The 20,087-nt window shown below is 37.5% G+C and overlaps 1 protein-coding gene across 2 annotated transcripts in view; it reads left to right on the top strand.

Annotated features, from left to right (window-relative positions):
• The window catches only part of SLC9B2 (solute carrier family 9 member B2), a 28,484-nt gene extending 12,255 nt beyond the window's left edge, over nt 1-16,229 (top strand). The window contains exons 5-10 of one of the 2 annotated variants that reach the window (XM_023758399.1): nt 1,285-1,460; nt 5,970-6,076; nt 7,586-7,735; nt 11,168-11,276; nt 11,377-11,513; nt 15,798-16,229. In XM_023758399.1, coding sequence (XP_023614167.1) covers nt 1,285-1,460; nt 5,970-6,076; nt 7,586-7,735; nt 11,168-11,276; nt 11,377-11,513; nt 15,798-16,019 — 901 coding nt within the window. In that variant the 3' untranslated portion in view covers nt 16,020-16,229. The remainder of the gene's footprint in view (nt 1-1,284; nt 1,461-5,969; nt 6,077-7,585; nt 7,736-11,167; nt 11,277-11,376; nt 11,514-15,797) is intronic. The other variant, XM_023758398.1, reaches the window with a different exon arrangement.
• Nucleotides 16,230-20,087: the final 3,858 nt, after the last annotated feature.

Here is a 20,087-nt window from a genome sequence, read left to right as displayed (position 1 = left end):
TTTAGCACGATATTTAAGTATTAATATTCCAACATGTAAATATTATAACTTGAAAATAGAGTACACATCTTTGTCGGTGCTAACTTTTACAGTGGTTATAATAATTTATACGATTGAGGAAGTAATCGACTTTTTAACTACATCTGACTCCACGCTGCTGAGAGAGCTGTTGGATCTCCCTCCAGAGTCTGCACAAAGGATCATTGAGACATCAGCAGTGATCACCTGGTACCGTTTTCCTCTAGGCCAGTGGTTCTCAACCTTCTGGCCCTTTAAATACAGTTCCTCATGTTGTGACCCAACCATAAAATTATTTTCGTTGCTACTTCATAACTGTAATGTTGCTACTGTTATGAATCGTAATGTCAATATCTGATATGCAGAATGGTCTTAGACGACCCCTGTGAAAAGGTTGTTTGACCACCAAAGGGGTCGCGACCCACAGGTTGAGAACCACTGCTCTAGACTATTGTGATTAGGGGATTCTGCTGCCTCTTCCTTGCATTGTCAGTTACTATTTCCAACGGCTGAGGGCCAGGAGAGGTAAATAAATATAAATTGCTTAGTAAAATTGTAGGGTAATAAGTAGGTGAGAAGTTAGTTATTGCTTCTCATGAGTAAGACTCTGGAGCTATATTCTGCCTGGGCTCAGGTCTCAACTCTGTAACTTTCCAGTGTGTGATCTCTGGCAAGTTACCTAATCTCTCTGTGCCTCAATGTCTTCATTTGCAAAATGAACAGAATGATTGTAGCTACTTCATAGGGTTGTTGTGAGGATTAAATTATTTAATATATGCAAACTGCTTAAAATGGGGTTTGGCACATGGTAAGCTCTGTAACATGCTCCTTCTGTTACTACTGCTGCTATTCTTAGTATCACTGTCACTGTCAGGATGGCCTTCCCCTTCCTAGTCTGTTGTCCTATTTTACATGCCAAGGCCCGGTAGAAGGCCTGAGATCACTGGGTTCCAATCCACAGATCCATGGCCAACTTTTTAAAATGGCAGTTTCCTGGAGCCTAACCTCATTAGGTCTTCTAGACCACCCATAAATGCAGATATATATTAGGCAACCAAAGTGCTTACAGTGCAGGTGGTGCGTGGCCACAGTTTGTCAAGTGTTCTGTAGAACTTGTATGTGTGTATGTGTTTCTGGTTTGATGCATCACTGCCCTTCAAAAGACTATCTAATGTGTGTGCTCTAAAAGAGCAGAGGTTATTGTAATTTCATAACAATGATGATGAGTGAGATACTACCATAAATGTTTAAGCACTGCCTGCTTAGTTTTGTTGTAGGTGCTGTCTCTCCAGCTGTCGTGGTGCCTTCAATGCTCCTTTTGCAGGAAGGAGGATATGGTGTTGAAAAAGGTGTCCCAACCTTACTCATAGCAGCTGGCAGCTTCGATGACATTCTGGCCATCACTGGCTTCAACACATGCTTAGGCATGGCCTTTTCCACAGGTACATTGATCAGTTCACAATATGCTGTTCTCTGAACTCTAGAGATAGATTGTGATGACATAAGCATGGCATATTTGCTTGATGATTGATTAAGGCAAATTGAAATAGAGAAAGCAACTGCAAGAGTTAGGTCCTTACCTAAGCGGGGACCAGTAGCTTTCTAGCTTTACTCCCTTAACCCAGACTGCTCAAGTAGCATGGGAGGTGCACAAAGGGGGATGCAAAGTAGCAAAGTTTAAAGGAGAACAGCTTCTGTATGGAGACCTCACACAAGGGATGAGTAGGTTTTTCAATGAGCCCAGAGGACAGAGAACATTCCAAGTGGAAGGAACAATTTCTGTTTTCTCATCTTTAACATTTTATGAGTAATAACAACAATGATTTTAATAAATAGCCTATTAATACTTGATAATTGTTGATATGGATGTATTTTGGTTTAAGTAGTAAGAAAAGAGGAACACACCTTAGGAAGTTATGTATTCTCTCTCCAGCCCCCAGTAGTTATATTAGCCATTTATGGTTATATATGATTTACACTGATTACCTAGAACCTCACCTCTTCCCGTTGCCCCATTTGCCTCACACCCAGTCCCTGTCATTTCTCACTAGTAAATCAATCTTATCAGAATATGGTTTTTATAATGTTACTTTCTTGTTCACGAAACAATGAAGATTCCCTATTACCTATTAAATCAAATCTAATGGTTCTCAGCCTCAGCTGCACACATGTCAATGTAAGAAACATCCAAACCTGCAGAGAATTTTTATGCATTTATTTGGGCCAAACTAACTACAAGTGCCTGGAAGCAAAATCTCAACATATTGAGACAATGTTCCAAAGAATAGCGGTTTTACAGCTTATTTTATACATTAGAATCAAAAGAGGAGCTGTATGTGGGGGAGGGGGTGCTACATAAAATTCATTGGTGGTTGATTAGGGAGGCAGGAGAAAGCAAAACAGTGAAATCTCTGAGATTGGATAAAGAATAAGACATACTTCTTTTTCATTGGTGGACATAGGATAGTTAACTCTTCACATTTACAGCGCACAGAGATGGTATGTGGGGAACAAGGTAACAATGAGGGGCCTGTGATCTGGTGGGAGGTGTGCTCTGAGGGATCTGGAAAATGAGATTACTCTGACGTTGCAAATGTATGTTATCTTAGATGGAGAAAGATAATAGGCTCATCAGGGTAAAGACTGACATTTGCCAAGGAAGCTACAGGGAGAGGATGTGACTAGACACCATGACTCACTTTTAGTTAGGAATTTTTATTATTCAAACCATCCTATGTGGTTACTTTTGGTCTCTGAGTTTGTAAGATCCTCCATGCAGGCCTCTCCTGAGTTTGTCAGGTTTAGTATGAGGTTACTTTTTGTCCACACTAGAATTACATAGGGAGTGGGGGAATTTAAAAAATATTCATATATGGGCCCTACCTTAGACCAGTTAAATCAAAACCTTTGGGAATAGAAAACACAACTTTAGAGTGTTAAAAAAATATATCAACCAAATAAACTTGAACATCTAATTGGCCTTATTAAGTGATTCATGAATCAGGTATATCCCATCTAACTACTAGAAGACACCCTATGGGGTTGTACAAAATGGAAGATTGCCATAGAAAGAAAGATTTAACAATAGAAAAGAAAGGATTATTTTTAGAAAAAACTGTCTGTTGGGGTGTGGGGTGATAGACAAGAATTTTTATCATGCTGATTGCCTATGAATAAGATTGTATTTCTAAGAGATGTTGAAACTGCAGTTAAATCAGGTGTTAAATCTAGGTTTGATATCATGGGCTTTTGCACGAGTGACACCATTGTGGGCCTACGGTTTTCTCTTTAACAATAGTAACAGAGTTTGCATTAGAATCATTGGGGAGGAAGAAGAATAGGGACAGAGAGGGCAGTGGGGAGGGTCTCCTTGGGTGTTCATAATCTGGGGGGTCGGAGGCTGTGGATAGCTTAAAAACCTTCCTTGTTGCCTTAACCGGTTTGGCTCAGTGGATAGAGCGTCGGCCTGTGGACTGAAAGATGGGAACTACCTGGAGCCTCTTTAAAATGTGGATCCCAAGCCCTGACAGACCTACTGAATCAGAATTTTCAGAGGTGCGACCCAGGAAGTCTTTTTTTTAAACAACTTTACTATATGAGACTGACAGTCATTGGCACTTTCTACACATTTATAGTTGATTATTTACTGTAATAGGTCGAGATATATGTTATTATTGTATACTTTTGACAGTCATACTTTGCCTAACAGAGAGTTGTCTGAACTAAATAGAATTACTATAAGGTATTACATTTATTTATTTATTAATTTTTCACAGAGAGGAAGGGAAAGGAATAGAGTTAGAAACATCGATCAGCTGCCTCCTGCACGCCCCCTACTGGGGATGTGCCCACAACCAAGGTACATGCCCTTGACCGGAATCGAGCCTTAGACCCTTCAGTCCGCAGGCTGACACTCTATCCACTGAGCCAAACTGGTCAGGGCCAAGGTATTACATTTTTTAATAAGAGAGATGATTGAAACTATAGGAGAAGAAAAACTGGTTTACCTCTATCCATTTTAGGTTCCTTGTCTGGGGCCCTGTAAATTAGACTGACAAAAGACAGATTAACAAGGGAAAAACAGTTTATTAGCATGTGTATTGTGCTACATATACAAGGGAGTACTCAGTGATGAGTAACTCAAAGGAGTGGTTAGAACTTGGGCTTATGTGGCACCTTAGCAAGAAACAATAATTTTGTAGAAAGTTTCCAGACAAAGGATAAGGACTTTTGAGTTTTTAGGGCAGCAAATTATGGAAAGGCAAATGTATGAGAAAATTAATGGTAGATGAGGGTTGGTCTTAGCAAAAACTGTTATGTAGATTCCTCTGGTGCCATCTCTGAGTTTATGAGGGTCCCTGGCTTTTCAGTGGTTAATTTCTGTCCTTCCTGGTAGAAAGGGGAGAGGGACATCTTTACAAATTTATAGCCAGCTTTGAAGCAAATACAGGGAGTATAGGGAACTTTTCGTGTATCTTTCTCCTCAGCTCAAACATCCTTACGCCAAAATAGCATATTGTGGGGAATAACAAGTAGCAGAATAACAAGAAACCACCACAACTCATTAATACATTTATTCTGAGGATAGTGTTGAAGAAAGGCTTTATGTGTTGAGCAATTTTAATAAAATTTTTTGTACAATGTGTTAACAGAGATTTGTTTCATTGAAGTGGCCTAAATCTTTTATGCTATGGTGGAAAATATAGTTCTACTCACCTCTCCATATTATGATATTTCAAAGAAGCTAGACTTCTAAGGGCAATTTCAAAAATAATTTTTTTAATTTTATTTTTCAGTTACAGTTGGCCATTTAATGTTACTTTATATTAGTTTCAGGTGTACAGCCTAGTAGTTAGGCAATGATATAATATACCAAGTGATCTTCCTGATAATTCACTTACTCAGCTGACACCATACATAGTTATTACAATACTATTGACTATAGTTTCTATGCTGTACTTTACATCCCCAGGACTTTTTTTCAGATTTACTTTTAGAATAAACATTTGAGAAGGGGTAAGTCCCTTACACTCATTGTGGTAAGAAAAGAATCTTGATTTTAATTGCCAGATTCTTAAATTACTATATTCTATACATATCAGAGCTACTCAAAATTAATGTACACTTATTATTAAAAAATCAGGCTCTCAAATGGCACTTTGAAAACTAGATCTGTCTATGTACATAGCCTATGCATATAATATAGCAGAACAAGTTATCTCTGAATCATGAATTTTACCTTTCATGTTTTCTTGGCCTCTTTAAGTAAATCTTTATGGCAGTAGACAAGTCATAACTTATGTCTGCTTTGAAATTTATCTCCTACATATACATACCTTTCTTATAAGACAGGTCTATTAGACATTATATATACGGTGTCCCCAAAAATGTATATACACTTTAACTCACTTAATTTTTACTCTTTTTTGGGTTAAACTGATTTGAAATAATGGGTGAAACCAGACTAAGATTAGAACAAAAAAAAACTTATCCTAAAGTGCCACTGGACTTTTTTTTAATGGGAATACATTAAAGATAAAGTTTATGGTTAAAAAAAAAACAGCAACAGTCGACTAATTGAGGGCACACAAATAAAAGAAAATGATTCTTAATGTTTTCGATTCCATTGCTTCTCATTATCAGCAGTGCCTGGATCCGAATGGTCATCAGTTTGAAAACAGACATTGAGAAAAAAAAACACCAATTCATTTCTGTAGATTCTTTTAAATTTTGAAAATGAACTGTATGTTAATAAACACTGACTTTATAATCATTCAAAGTGTGTATACATTTTTTGGGGATACACTGTACTTAAGAATGCAGAGTCAGAAAATATCTGTACACTCTTCCTTCAATGTAATTTGATGTTTTATGTTGATGTTTAAAATCAAATCTGTTTATTTGTGGATTTAGAGTTTTGTCTGAGGTTTTCCGTTTTATGTGTTTTTAAGGCTCCACAGTTTTTAATGTCTTCAGAGGAGTTTTGGAGGTGTTAATTGGTGTGGCAGCTGGATTTCTTCTTGGATTTTTCATTAAGTACTTTCCAAGCAGTGATCAGGTAAAAGAAATAATCTGCAAGAAAGTCATGCTCTAAAGTATCATTGGAAAAACATTATGGAGCACTTCCTTCAAAGCTGATGGGAAGGGCAGGACTTAGAAAATGCCCCCCATTTCATACTGCTTGTTGCTCTCACAGTGCTGTCCATGAGCTTTATAAAGAGGACTAAATGCATGAGATTTGAATGCAGTCCTGAAAGTGTTTCTCAACTTTTATTCTGTACATTTTAAGTTTCACTGTAAAACAAATAACAATTCCAAAACAATATGATATGCAAGTTTTTAATTTTTTAAAATTCATTTATTTTAACTTTATTTCTATTTGTGTCTATTTGTTTTTACTTATAGTTCATAAAACTCAACTAAATTAAGATATAAAATGGCTGTTTGAGCCCCCTTTTTAGTATCAAAATACTTTAGATTCTAATACTATCAAATATACCTTAATGTTTCATTACAATATAGTCCAATATTTCTAACCAAGGAAATCAAAGTTCTTTATTGTTCACAATGATTTCTTAATGATTACTGTCCTAAGTTCCTTAGGATAAATAAATTAAAAAAAATTTTCTCTATATGAATTGGCATTTTGAAGATTTCAAAGTATTCTGAATGGGATTAGAAACAACTAAAGTAGAAATTTAAGTAAGAAAATTATATTTGAATTTATATTGTACTCCACAAAACTCCTAGTAAAATTGTTTTGTAACAGGCCATTATAAAAACTTTATAAAAGATTTTTTTGAATGCAAAAAGAAAATGACAGGATTTTTCTGATTACACAACAAAATAAAAATGTGTGTAAAATTGTGCATAAAATGATATGGTAAGTTCAATAAAGTGCCACTCTGTTCCATATGGCAGCCACTAGCTACATGTGGCTGAGGCAGATATAGACACTTCCATAGACAGTGCAGATACAGACATTTCCATCACCACTGACCGTTCTATTGGGAAGCTCTGATCTAGTGCAATCCACTGGTAACCTATGATGTGAGTACTATTCATACAACCATTTTACTGACAAGGACATCAAAGCTTAGGGAGAAGTGACTTGAACAAGGTCACATGGCTAGACTGCAGTGCAGTAGGGAATTAACTTAGTTATTTCGCCTCCAGACCCTGCATGCGTCCAAGTCAAGCATTCTTAAAGGCCCTCCTGACTTCTAATGTTATCAAGAAGTTTTAAAGGCTGAACAGCAAAAAGTAAAGGGAAAGAGGGACACATTTCTTAGATTTTAAAAATCAACAACAAAAGTAAATAAACAAAAATAAACTCAACAACAACAAAACACAACACAATCGATAGCCTCTTAAAGCTTCCTGGTATTTAGAAAAACCAGGAGAGCATCACATTAAAGAATAAACAGAGAATATCTATAATAAAAATGATAGATATGTCATATCTTTATTCTTTACAAAATGCCCATGATGTATGTAACTAAGTCTTGAAGGTGAAAAAATCAGTAATATGAAATAATGGAGCTAACCAACCTTTTTTCCCCTCCAGAGCGAACTCATATGGAAGAGAGCCTTCCTTGTCCTGGGGCTCTCTGTGCTAGCGGTGTTCAGCAGCGCGTACTTGGGTTTCCCTGGGTCCGGAGGACTCTGCACATTGGTCATGGCTTTCCTTGCAGGCCTGGGATGGGCCAGCAAAAAGGTGCATTCCATTCTGTTCTTCTTGTAACTACTTAGTGACTAGATTAATTTTTCTTTCCAGATACTTTCTTAACATCAGGTTAATAAAATTATTTTAGCATAAAAGCTATTTTCTATGCAGAGATAAATGTATGCCCAAATGTACACACACACATTCTTTTTTCCTGTTACATACTAGTCTATAAGTTGAAATAAATCTTGGTCACATTCCCTGATGCCTTCTTATTCTTTGTAAGGACTGCAGAGTATTGCATTGTATAACTGCACTATACTTTATTAAACCAGTCTTCTACTCACAGACATTTAGATGTTTCCTGTTTTCTGCTAAACAAAAAAAATATCCTTATATATACCATAAACTCTAAGACACTAGCAAGTCTAAGAAGGAAGAAAAAGAATGTTAAAGTTAAACTCTGACATGACATCCTAATTTCAGAAATGTTTAAATGTGAGGAAATGTGTATCTTTAAATCAACAAAACATATCTTTGAGTTAATCTACAGGGTAATTTCTAGAGATAAGACTGCTCTATGAAAGAGGATGCACATTGATATTTTTTAATTTTACTTTTCAATTACAATTTAAGTATGTGTTATTTTGTGCTAGTTTCAGGTATACAGCATAGTGATTAGATAATCATATACTTTACAAAGTGTTCCCCTCAATATTTCCTGTACCCACCTGACACTGTGCATGGTTATTACAACATTATTGACTGTCATTTTGATAGTATCAATTTACTCTTTTTTTTTCAATTTACTCTTTTATTAAGGCTATACCATACTGTTAGGTAAAAAGTGGTATCTTGTTTTCTGTTTCTTTGATTAGCAGTAAAATTGAATACTTTTTCATATATTTAATCACTTGTATTTTCTTTTCTTTGATATATCTTTTGTCCAGTTTCTTCTGAAATCTAATGCATTGATTATTGATCTGTAAGATATACTAGTATACACGCATATATATGATATTAGCCTTTTTATATAGTTCATTTTTAACATACAAATGACATTTTTATGTAGTGAGATCTATGAGTCTCTTAGGACCTTTCCTCAATAGCTTTTTTTCTTAAAAATTTCTTTATTATGCGGGTAAAATCTTACATAAGTCATCGCATTTATTTTTTACAATAGCCTTGACAAATATATATTCGACCCACTTTACAGATGAGGACAACGAAGGCTTAGAGATATTAGACAGATTGTGCAGGGTCACAAAGGTGGTACGTGGCAGAGCCAGAATGAGAACACACCTTTAGACTACAGAGGGGCCCTGACTCACAGTGATTCAACTTAGGATTTTTTTACTTTACGATAATGGTGCTGAAGCAGTACACATTCAGTAGAAACTCTAGGTGCAGTTTTGAATTTTGATCTTTACCTGGGCCAGCGATATGCAGTCCGAAACCAGATACTTTTCCTGATGCTGAGCAGTGTCAGTGAGCCTCAGCTCCCAATCAGGCACGGGATCACGAGTAAACAACCAATACGCCAGAGTACTGTGTTGCCAGCATTTTTTGGATATTGTGTGTTATGTTTTTGTATCCCATCTTGTCAACAAAATGCCCATCTGTGGCTCTTGCTTCTAGTGAGAAGTGAAAGACAATTACTCTTAAGGAGAAACTAAAGATAATTGCTTACCTATAGGCTAACGTAAGTGTCCTGAGAACATTTAAGGTAGGCTAGGCTAAGCTATGATGTTTAGTAAGTTAAGTGCATTAAATGTATTTGATGGATATATTGGGACATAATCTCATCATAAATCAAGGAGTGTCTGTGTATCAATATGATTCCCTGAAGAAAGGAAAGGAAACAAATCTTCATTGAACAATCATGTGGCAGGCACTCTGCATACCTTTTGTAGTTCAGTACTCAGGAGAGTTCTCACTTCTGGAGACACCCGTCCAATGCATCCACATTTTGGACTTCTTTCCTCCCTTGGTCTGGAATATAGCATAAGGTCAAGAACTCTGACTGCATGAGTGAATCTCACCGGTACAATCTTGATCACATACAAGTAATCTTACTCCTCAGTCCTCAATTTCTGTATCTCTGAAGTGGGGAGGGACAATAGCAACAACTCCTACACTGGAGGACTAAGTGAAATAATCTCTAGAAAACAAAGTGCTTGGTCATAGAATGCACTCAGTAGATAATAGCCCAGATTATTTTTATACCTACTTCCAGAGCAGCGAAGCATAGTAAAAAGAGCATGAAATTTAAAATATGGAGATTGGGATTCCAATCCCAGTTCTACTATTCTCTACCTGTAAATCCCCCCAAAACATCACTTCCTTCTCTAACACTCAGTTTTCTTAACTGTAAAATGGAGAAAATAACAATATCTAAAGAATTGTTGGGACTATTATGTGGGAAAATGGATATGGAACACTTGTAAACTCAACAGTTCTATAGCAATATTGTTGACTTGTATTTTGAAAAACTAAAATATTTTATAAAATTTTATTTATGCCTATAGTTTTCATTTATGCCTATAATCTACCCTCCAAATTTCCAAGAAATCCACTGTCTATGGTACATGGGAAGGTGTATTGCTCAAGGGAGTTGACTATGAAATCACCCAGGAGTAGGCTGGGGGAGGCTGCTGGCCACTGGATGCTGCTGGCCACCAGGCACTGTAGGATCCTGGCCCTGGAGAAACCACCTGGTCTGCAGGAGCCTGGTGCTGTAGGATCCTGCTGGAGGAGCCACTGAAACCAGGAAGAGCACCTTCCTCTGGCAGTATCTCTTCAGCGCCCTCTACTGACAAAATTTAACATGGTGCTAGCTAGCAAAGGAGAAATATTTTAAAGAGCTTAAAGATGGGACTCCATTTTCCGAAGAGCAACAGAGAAAGGGGGCAAGGGACAATAAATTAATAACTGGAACAGCTTCTTATATGTAGATTTTATTTTTGTGCATAATTTGAAATGTCTTTAAAAGGTATTTTCTTGTAAAGATAAAATAAAATTGGAAATAAGTTAGAGGTCCATCAATAAAGAAATAATTCAATAAACTGTGGTACTTCCATACCAGATTCCTATGTAGCAATAATGAGGTACTTGGATATATATGCTAATATGAAATCTAAATCATATTGTTAAATTAAAATCAACATAAAATTTTAAACTATGAAAGAAAAGTATTATAGTATGTGAACACACACATACCATGCATTCAGAAGTAGTTCTTCTAAGATTACTTTATAAGACTATAATTAAGATCTATCTGCAAAGCAACATTAAACACCTCATATCATAACTGTGTTATAAATATATGCAATTTTTGCTCTGTTCTAGCTAACCTCTTCATTTATAGATGTCACAGAAATAAAGTCTATCTCAGCTCAAATAGACTCAAATTTTATATTAGTAAAATTCTTAGAACTTGTAACTTTATATAATAAAAATTCATATGTATGTTTGTTTTCTTAGGCAGAGGTTCAAAAAATTATTGCAGTTGCCTGGAACATCTTTCAGCCCCTTCTCTTTGGTCTGATTGGAGCAGAGGTATCTGTTTCATCTCTCAGACCAGAAACTGTAGGTAAGAATACTGCTGTTGATAGTATTTTGAATCAATAACTATGAGATTTGATTTCTCCCCCAATATTTTATTATGTCTAAAAATTGAGTATTTCTTACAGGCCTTTGTGTTGCCACCTTGGGCATTGCAGTATTGATACGAATTTTGACTACATTTCTGATGGTGTGTTTTGCTGGTTTTAACATAAAAGAAAAGATATTCATTTCTTTTGCATGGCTTCCGAAGGCCACAGTCCAGGTAATGGTAGCTAAAGAATGGCTTTACAGTTTAACTCCCGTTTCTATTTGATACCTTGAAATTTTGAATAAAAGAGCTTAGTCAAATTTGGTGAAAATAAGTAATTGACGTTTGATTTGTAAAAAGAGTTTTACTCATCTATTCTTTAAAAGTTTTATTTTTGGTATATTGATTCCTTAAATATGACAGCTCATTTAAATTTATTTAGATCAGTGGTTCTCAACCTTGGCTGCACATTAGAATCACCTGGGAATCTTTTTAAAATCCTGATTTCTGGGCCTTATCCTACGGAAATTCTGTTTCTTTGTTATGGGGTGGGGCCACAACATTAGTAACAAAGAAACAGAATTTTAAAAAGATTCCCAGGTGATTCTACTGTACAGCCAATGTTGAGAACCACTGCTTTAGAGTATGATTTGCTGCAAATATAATATATTCCTAATTGTATCACTTTTTTTTATCACTGAGGATATGTTTTTTTGTTTGTTCACTTGTTTTATTTTAGAGAGAAAAAGGAAGGGAGAGAGAGAAACAAACATTATGTGAGAGAGAAACATCGATCAGCTGCCTCCCATACTCAACTCCATCAGGGATCAACCTGCAACCTGGGTATGTGCCCTGACCAGGAATTGAATCCACGACTTTTCAGTGTACAGGTGATGCTCCAACCAGCTAAGCCACACTGGCCACGGCTGCATTGCATATTTTCTAGAGTAATTATAGCAAATGAGATTTAACTGTTCCATCCCTGATTGTTTTTCAATTATTTAAGTATCTATTTCATGAAATGAAAATCAAATGTTCATACTTTAGGAATTTTGGGGGGATGTGTATTCTCTGTAACTACATGCCAGATGTTGTACAGTTGTGGGCTTAAGTATTATTTCAAAAAAGTTTTTTCTTTCCATCAGACTTTCAAAGATGTCTGAGATATAATGGCTAAGAATACTGTGAGGTTAATATAGTGCAATAGATACAATAGTTTCTCCCTCAGAGTCTTCAGCTTCCACACTACTTCTGGTAACTTTAGTAAATAAATATTAAAAGAATCCCTCTAGTAGCTTTGATATGAAATATTTGTTTCTAAACATTAAACTTTAAAAGATGGCACCTTCCTGTTATCAAAGAAAAATTTAAAAAACAAGATATATTATCTAGGAATATAGATAATATTTGTGTTCAAGAATGTATGTTCTGTGAAACAAGTATTGTATAGAATTTTCTTTTTTTCTCCCTTTGCCACAGCACAAGTCTTTTTATACATCTTTTCTGAATTAGTTGTTTTTCAAACTTTTTTGTTCATATGATACTATAAAAATATACTTTAAATCACAATTCAGTATACATATACACTCCCAAAGATATACATACATACACCATACACACACAAAAGAGAACTAAAAGAGAAATATACAGTTGACCCTTGAGCAACACAGGGGTCAGGGGTCAAAAATTTGTGTTTAACTTTTGACTCCCCCAAAATTCAGCTGTCCCTCTGTATCAGTGAGGGATTGATTCCAGGACCCACCTGTGGTTACCAAAATCTGAGGATGCTCAAGTCCCTTATATAAGGTGTGTAGAACAATGCATACACTCAGCCCTCTGCATCTGCAGATTCCCAACTGCAGGTGGAAAATGCTCTTTTTTTTTCCACATGCAAAAGAAGTTGATCCTATTTTTTTAATACCATATATAAAATTAACATAAAACAGATAAGATCTAAACATCAAAGCTAAAACAAGAACACTTTTGGGGAAAAAAAACACAGTGGAAAATCTTCATGACATTGCATTTGGAGATGATTTCTTGAATATGACATCAAAGATATGGATATGACATCAAAAATATGGGAACAAAAGAAAAATAGATAACCAGGACTATGTCAAAATTCAAATCTTCTGCGTATCAAAGGGCACTGTCAAAAGCCAACTTCAGTTCCTGCCCCGGTGGGTCTTTTAGTTTAGCGAGGCAGACCGGCTTCCGACAAGCGTGGCGCATGCTCTGAGAGGGATATTGTAGACCTGAACCACAGAGGGTGTAAAACTGCAAACTCCTCAGGGGAGACCCGCAGAGCAGTGCAGCCATGGGCAAGCTGGACAAGTTTTCTCTCTCAGCTTTGTGTTATAGTCCCTGGGGCCAGGCTTAAGCAATTCGGGAAAAGATGCTTATGCAACTCTTTTGTAGTTGAAGATTCATTTTTCACTTCTCCTTAGAACAGAACACTGCTAGTCGGTCACCTTCTGAGTCCTGCACCATCAAATGTTGGTTTGCTTTCTGTGCCATCCTCTTCGGCTGGATAATTCCAGATCCTTTCACTTTTCTGCTTTAAGACCCTATGGCAGCGGTTCTCAACCTGTGGGTCGAGACCCCTTTGGGGGTCGAACGACCCTTTCACAGGGGTCGCCTATAGTGTAAGCCGATAATGCCTGCCATGTGGGGGTGCTCGGTGTAGGCGATCCTGATTCACTACTAGTGTCATGTGGGGCTTTCGATAAGGATCCAAACCGGGCAGGAGAAATCCTGCCTCCGCGCTCAGGGGAAGTGTCTTGAAGGCCCCCCCTAACGCCCCCCTACCTGCCTCCCACACCACCCTGTCCTCCCTTAAATCTGGGCTTCGGAGAGCCCTGATTTGGTCCACACTCTCAGGCGGACTCTGCGGGCGTGGGTGCCGCCCCCGGAAGCTGTTTTCAATCATGGTTAATTGAATTCACAGCTGCAACACCTAGAGATATGGAGGGCTGACTGTATATTTATTGAAAAAAATTCATGTATAAGTGGACCTGCAGAGTTCAAACCGGTGTTGTTCAAGAGTTGAATATATATCATCATGTGTGCAGTCCTTTCCAAGAATTCATGAAACATTGAGTTAGTTATGGTACCAGGTAACCTGCAATAACAAAGAAGCCTCAATACAGGGACTAAATTAGATAGCTTTTTTCTTTCTCACCAGCAGTCCAGCAAGGGCATCCCAGAACCGGCAGGGTGACCACTGTCCTCAGCATGTGCCTTTCAATGAGTCCAGCTTCCACAATTTCTCACCCAGTGGGAAAGGGGGAAAGAATAAGGTACAAGTGTTTATTTGTTTTCAGGGAACAACCGGAAGTAGCATTTATCACTTCCACTCACTTCTCAGTGGCCTTAGATACAAAGCTTCATCTTGTTGCAATGAAGGCTGAAAAAAAAGTGTCTGTATGGACAGCAATGAGACCAGCTAAAACTCAGGAATTATAATAAGGAAGGAAAAAGGGACATTCAGATATTTGTGGTCAATTAGTAGTCTCTGCCATTGTGTCTCGTGCACACTAATATTTCCTCTTCTGTTTCACTGTCCTAGAGGCTAACGTGTTCAGTGGAATAAGGGGAAAACCAGATAGACCGATATATGATTTTCCCATATGCACTAATACTGTATTTTGCCTCTAAAAGGACAACAAGACGTTTTATAAGATTTTCCAGTAGATAAACTTTAAATGAAACGTTTCACCAATCCTGAGCCAAAGAGTTAACCAAATACCTAGTTTTGAAGGTACTACCACTTTCAAGTTTCATGATGTTTAAAAATTAGTTTTGATTCTAAAACAACACATATTCTTTTTTTTCATTTAAAACTTCATCATCTTCCAGTAAGTATCACTACATATTTTTTTTAATCATGTTCTTTCTTAATTCCAAATTCCTAAAGATGAAAAATTGAGATGCCCAGTAACTTTCCTCTTTAGTCAGAAGAAATTTAGTATAAAGAATCATGTTATAATTAGCTAAATCATGAGTCTGTGTTCACCTTGTGTTTTGAAATATATTTGCCTGATATTTTTTGTAACCTTGCCTTATGCAAAGAGGTACAGATGAATCATCATTCTTTCCCCATGCAAAGGCAGGGGCAGTTTTCAAACAATCAGAACCAACTTCAGTATACTTTGAAAGAAGACTTACTGAACTTTCTTAGTTGAGCAAAAGAATAAGCAATTTTCTGTAGCTGGTTTGGCTCAGTGGATAGAGTGTCAGCCTGTGGCCTGAAGGGTCCTGGGTTCAACTCTGGTCAAGGGCACATCCCGGGTTGTGGGCTCAATCCCCAGTAGGGGGCATGGAAGAGGCAGCCGATCATCATTGATGTTTCTATCTCTCTCTACCTCTCCCTTCCTCTCAGAAATCAATAAAAAATATTTTTTTTAAAAAAGATTCATTATTTTTTTAAAAGAATAAGCAATTTGTTTAAAAATAATTGACCTTCTGTCTATGTGCTTATCTTATTGTGTTTCCAAATTTACCTTTGAACTTTTATAGGCTGCAATAGGATCTGTAGCTTTGGACACAGCAAGATCACATGAAGATAAACAGTCAGAAGAATATGGAATGGATGTGCTGACAGTGGCGTTTTTGGCCATCCTCATCACAGCCCCAATTGGAAGTCTACTGATTGGCTTGCTGGGCCCCAAGCTTCTCCAGAAAGCTGACCATCAAAATAGAGATGAAGAAGTTCAAGGAGAGACTTCTATACACCTTTAGAGGTGAAAGGAAAGAATGCTGAATGTGATGATTAGAAAGCTGCAAACAGAGGCTACTTTTATCAAGATGAATACTGAAATATGTAATGTGTAAGCTTAAAATGAACAGAACCAAAAGTGTGACTATTTCTTTAAACAGCATTTGTAGCCATTACCCTTTCCATGTGGATGGTGATGTTCTGCATCTCCAACCTGATCGCTCTACCTTACTATTTTTTCAAACACCCCTTCATCATATATCTCAATTTGTACAGGGGCATATACACTTGAATGTGCTTCCACAATTTAAAATTCACCTGGGAAAGACCAAGTTCAGAATCCCGTTCTGCCAGCCAACAGCTTTCTCTGACTCACGTTAGTCACAGCTTCATGATGCGTGGTCACCTAGCTTCTCGTGTGTTGAGTTGGCTCCTTTTTTTTTTTTTTTTTTGCTCATCTTTTCTTTTTTGTTTTCTACTCTCTTTCCCTGTTAATCTGCCTCACCTCCACTTCTACCCCTTTTATTAGAACAGATTCGTCCTGCCAAAATATTAAAGTACACAAAGCATCTTCATTGGTTCTTCCTCTTGTGCTTTCTAGACAACAGAAGCCCTTGTCCTGACTCCTAGCTGGCCACACAGAGTCCCCCTTTCAGTGGCGCCTCTGGGTTTGCCTCCCCCTAAAGAGCACCCTGTCCAGCCCTTTCTTATTTGTTTCAGGCTCTTCCTGTTCTCTAGGTGAGAGGTAACTCATTTTCAAATCTATGCCAACCTCATAAGTTGCTATAATGAAGAAACAAACAAACAAAAAAAATACCAAGTAGAAATGTATTTGTGTGTCATGAAACTGACTGGCTGATTGATGCTGACAGGGTTCCTCTGCTCATGAGGTAACTCAGACCCACCCCCTCTGCCTGGAGGCTCTGCTCTGCTCAGGACACAGGTTAAAGATGGGTCTCCTTTCTAGCCCTCAGGACGAAGGGAAAAAGGAAGTCCAAGGCAAGCAATTTGTTTTTAAGGAAGTGGCAGGAGGGTGGACACATGTCTCCCTTACATTCTATTGGTGACAACCACACCAGCTGTGAGGAGGCAGAGCAGCATTCACATTCCTACCAGGAAGGAAAGATCAGATTGGGGAGCCAGAGGTGCCACTGTGCTGGCACAGTGGTTCCCAAACTTATTTGGCCTACCGCCCCCTTTCCAGAAAAAATATTACTCAGCGCCCCCTGGAAATTAATTTTTTTAAAATTTTAATAGCAATTAAATAGAAAGATATATGTATTAATGTTTCTACCTTTTTCGTAAAATATAGTAAAGAAAGGTGTAAATTAGAAACATTGAAGTTTGAAATAATGAAACTATTTATTGAACTCAGAATAGAAAGGTAATACAAAAAAAGTTAAAACAAATGCACCTGTGGCCATCACCGCCCCCCTGGATCGCTGCAGCACCCACCAGGGGGCGGTAGTGCCCACTTTGGGAATCACTGTGCTGGCAGGTACCATCACTTGGTCACATGTTCTTGCATTTTAACAAGGGTTTTCACTCTTTAACTAAAAGAGTGATTTCTGTGGCTGGAATTTCAGACATTGTGACACGCCAGCAGAGAGGATAGTAGAGGAAAAATTCATCTGCATGGGTCACACTGGATCCTACTTACTCAACTCTCTCTGCTTTTGTGTGTCACCCATAAGTGCCTTTATTACTGTTGGCCAACTCCTAGTTGCTAGGATAATCATGCTAAAATACTGTTGGCAACTTTTGTCATGTTGTTTGTTACGTAAATAATTTATTACTTCTTGTCATATCCCATCCAAACCATTTAACCTAGAATTCAAAATTCTATCTAATCTTGAATTATATAATATGTACTAAATGAGTGGATTATGAATATTCTGATTCCACCAAAGTGACCCGTGTACAGCCTCTCCATGCCCCTTCTCCCGTGATGTTCACCTCCATTCAAAACTAGCTTAATTTGCATTCAGCTAACATACTATAAAGTCATAACAGGCTTCATTTTTATGTCAACCTGACTCTGATTACTCTGTGACTTTGGTTACTGTATTCCCTGACTGTGTAGGTTTTCAATTTGGACTGAATTTATACCAAAGTTCAGATGGATCTTTCAAATTGAACTTCATTGGTTAGGTGCATCTTGGTGATAACACCAGATACTAAATGCTCTTGTGTTTCTTCTTACAAGGGTACTAATTTCATCATCAGGGCCCTATCCTGAGGTCCTCATCTAAACCTAATTATTCCCCCATAGGCCCCAACTCTAAATACCATCAAAATATGAATTAGCAGGGAGATGTGGAGGACACAGTTCAGTTCAGAGCAGGGGTGTCATACTTCCAAGGATGGCGCTAAACAAACATTGAAAATTCTTGTTCTTCAGTGCCCTTTCTATTCCTATAGTCAGTGTCATTCATATCACCTCTGAAAAGTATTTTTTTAGATAGAATTATTAGGTTTCAGACTTTTATTCTGTTTTCACATTTCAATGTTTTTCTCTTTGGCATTAACGTTAAATAACCTTGATTGAACTTGGGTGTGCTCAAAATTTCCTGAGCCATACATTTGCAAACAATCTCATCCATTACATTCTTTAAAAATAATATTTGATTATTTTTTCTGATTATAAAATAACATTTCAATTACAGAAAATTTAGAACACAGGAAAGTACAAGAAAGAAAACTGAGACTACTCTTAGTGTAAATACCCATTTTATTCAGGTTCTTTTAAATTTTACCCTTGCAGTTCTGAAGAATGTGTTATTTTCATAAAGATATATTCTCCATTGAATTAGTTGGGCCAACGTTAACATAAATGCATACATTTGAGTTTTGTGAAGATATATATATTGATGAATTTTTATTGTATATAATGAATGTTAAGCCTTCCAAAAATTTTTATTCACCTGTTCTAATATTCATTTTGCAATAAATAAAATAAAAATCCTTGCCGTTGTGGAGCTTATGTTTTAAAATTCATTCATTCACTCAAATACACCTAAAAACATGTTTGCTATATGCTAGGCTTTATGCTAGCTACTGGGGAATACCGTGATGAACAAGGGCTCTGTTTTTAATGGAACTTGAATTCTAGTGGGTGGTTGAAACTTGGGAATACAGATGTGAATAAGACATTCTTGTTTTCAAGAATGTTACAAGGAAGTAGGATATGTTCAAATAGCTGTAATCCAAGTCAATGATTCAAACATGTTCTCAAAGATCAAAGATGGTGGTAGAATAGGTGAATGTTACACTTACCTCCTCCCAGGACCAAACTGGAATTATAACTAAAATATAGAGCAATCAACCTGAATAACCAACTAAAGACTAGCTGAAGAGGAGTCTTAAAACCAAGGATCTAGAAAAGAAACCACATCAAGACTGGTAGGAAGGTCAGAGGTGCAAAAAGGGCTGGCCCTGCTCCCATAGGTGGCAGCTGAGCTTCTGGAGGAATATCTCAGCTATAGGGGTTCCCGGTAGAGGCCTCCAAGCCAGACTCCCCAGCCCAGAGCACTAGAGCCAGAAAGAGGCGCCCATATAACATCTGGCTGTGGAAATCAACAGGAAGGCGGACCAGCATGGCTCAGCAGGTGAGCATGGACCCATGAACCAGGAGGTCACTGTTCCATTCCTGGTCAGGGCACATGCCCAGGTTGCAGGCTCTATCCTGGGTGTGGGACATGCAGGAAGCATTCTATCAATTATTCTCCCTCAGCATTGGTATTTCTATCTCTCTCTCCCTCTCCCTCTTCTCTGAAATCAATAAAAATATATTTTTCAAAACTAAACTATCAGTGCTGAACTTTCGGCCCAGACAGGATTGACCCCAGAGACTGCTATTTTATGGTATTTAAGCTGACTTAAGGGAAAACAAGATCTGACTTGTGACAAGTGACTCCTGGTACATGCAGCGGAGGGGGGTGGGGGGCGCTACGATTTGGCCAAAGGGTTCTGTAATGTCAACTATGTGCCTGGATTTTTACAAACCAATAGGTTAAGATTCAGAAGAGACGTCGAGATTTGAAAAGAGGTTGAATAGACCGAAATAACACCTCGGCGGTCCGGGTGAATAC

The sequence above is a fragment of the Myotis lucifugus genome, unplaced genomic scaffold (genome assembly GCF_000147115.1).
Source record: "Myotis lucifugus unplaced genomic scaffold, Myoluc2.0 scaffold_129, whole genome shotgun sequence".
NCBI lineage: Eukaryota > Metazoa > Chordata > Mammalia > Chiroptera > Vespertilionidae > Myotis > Myotis lucifugus.
Note: the sequence above shows the minus strand (reverse complement) of the source record. Positions and strands in the feature narration are given on the sequence as shown.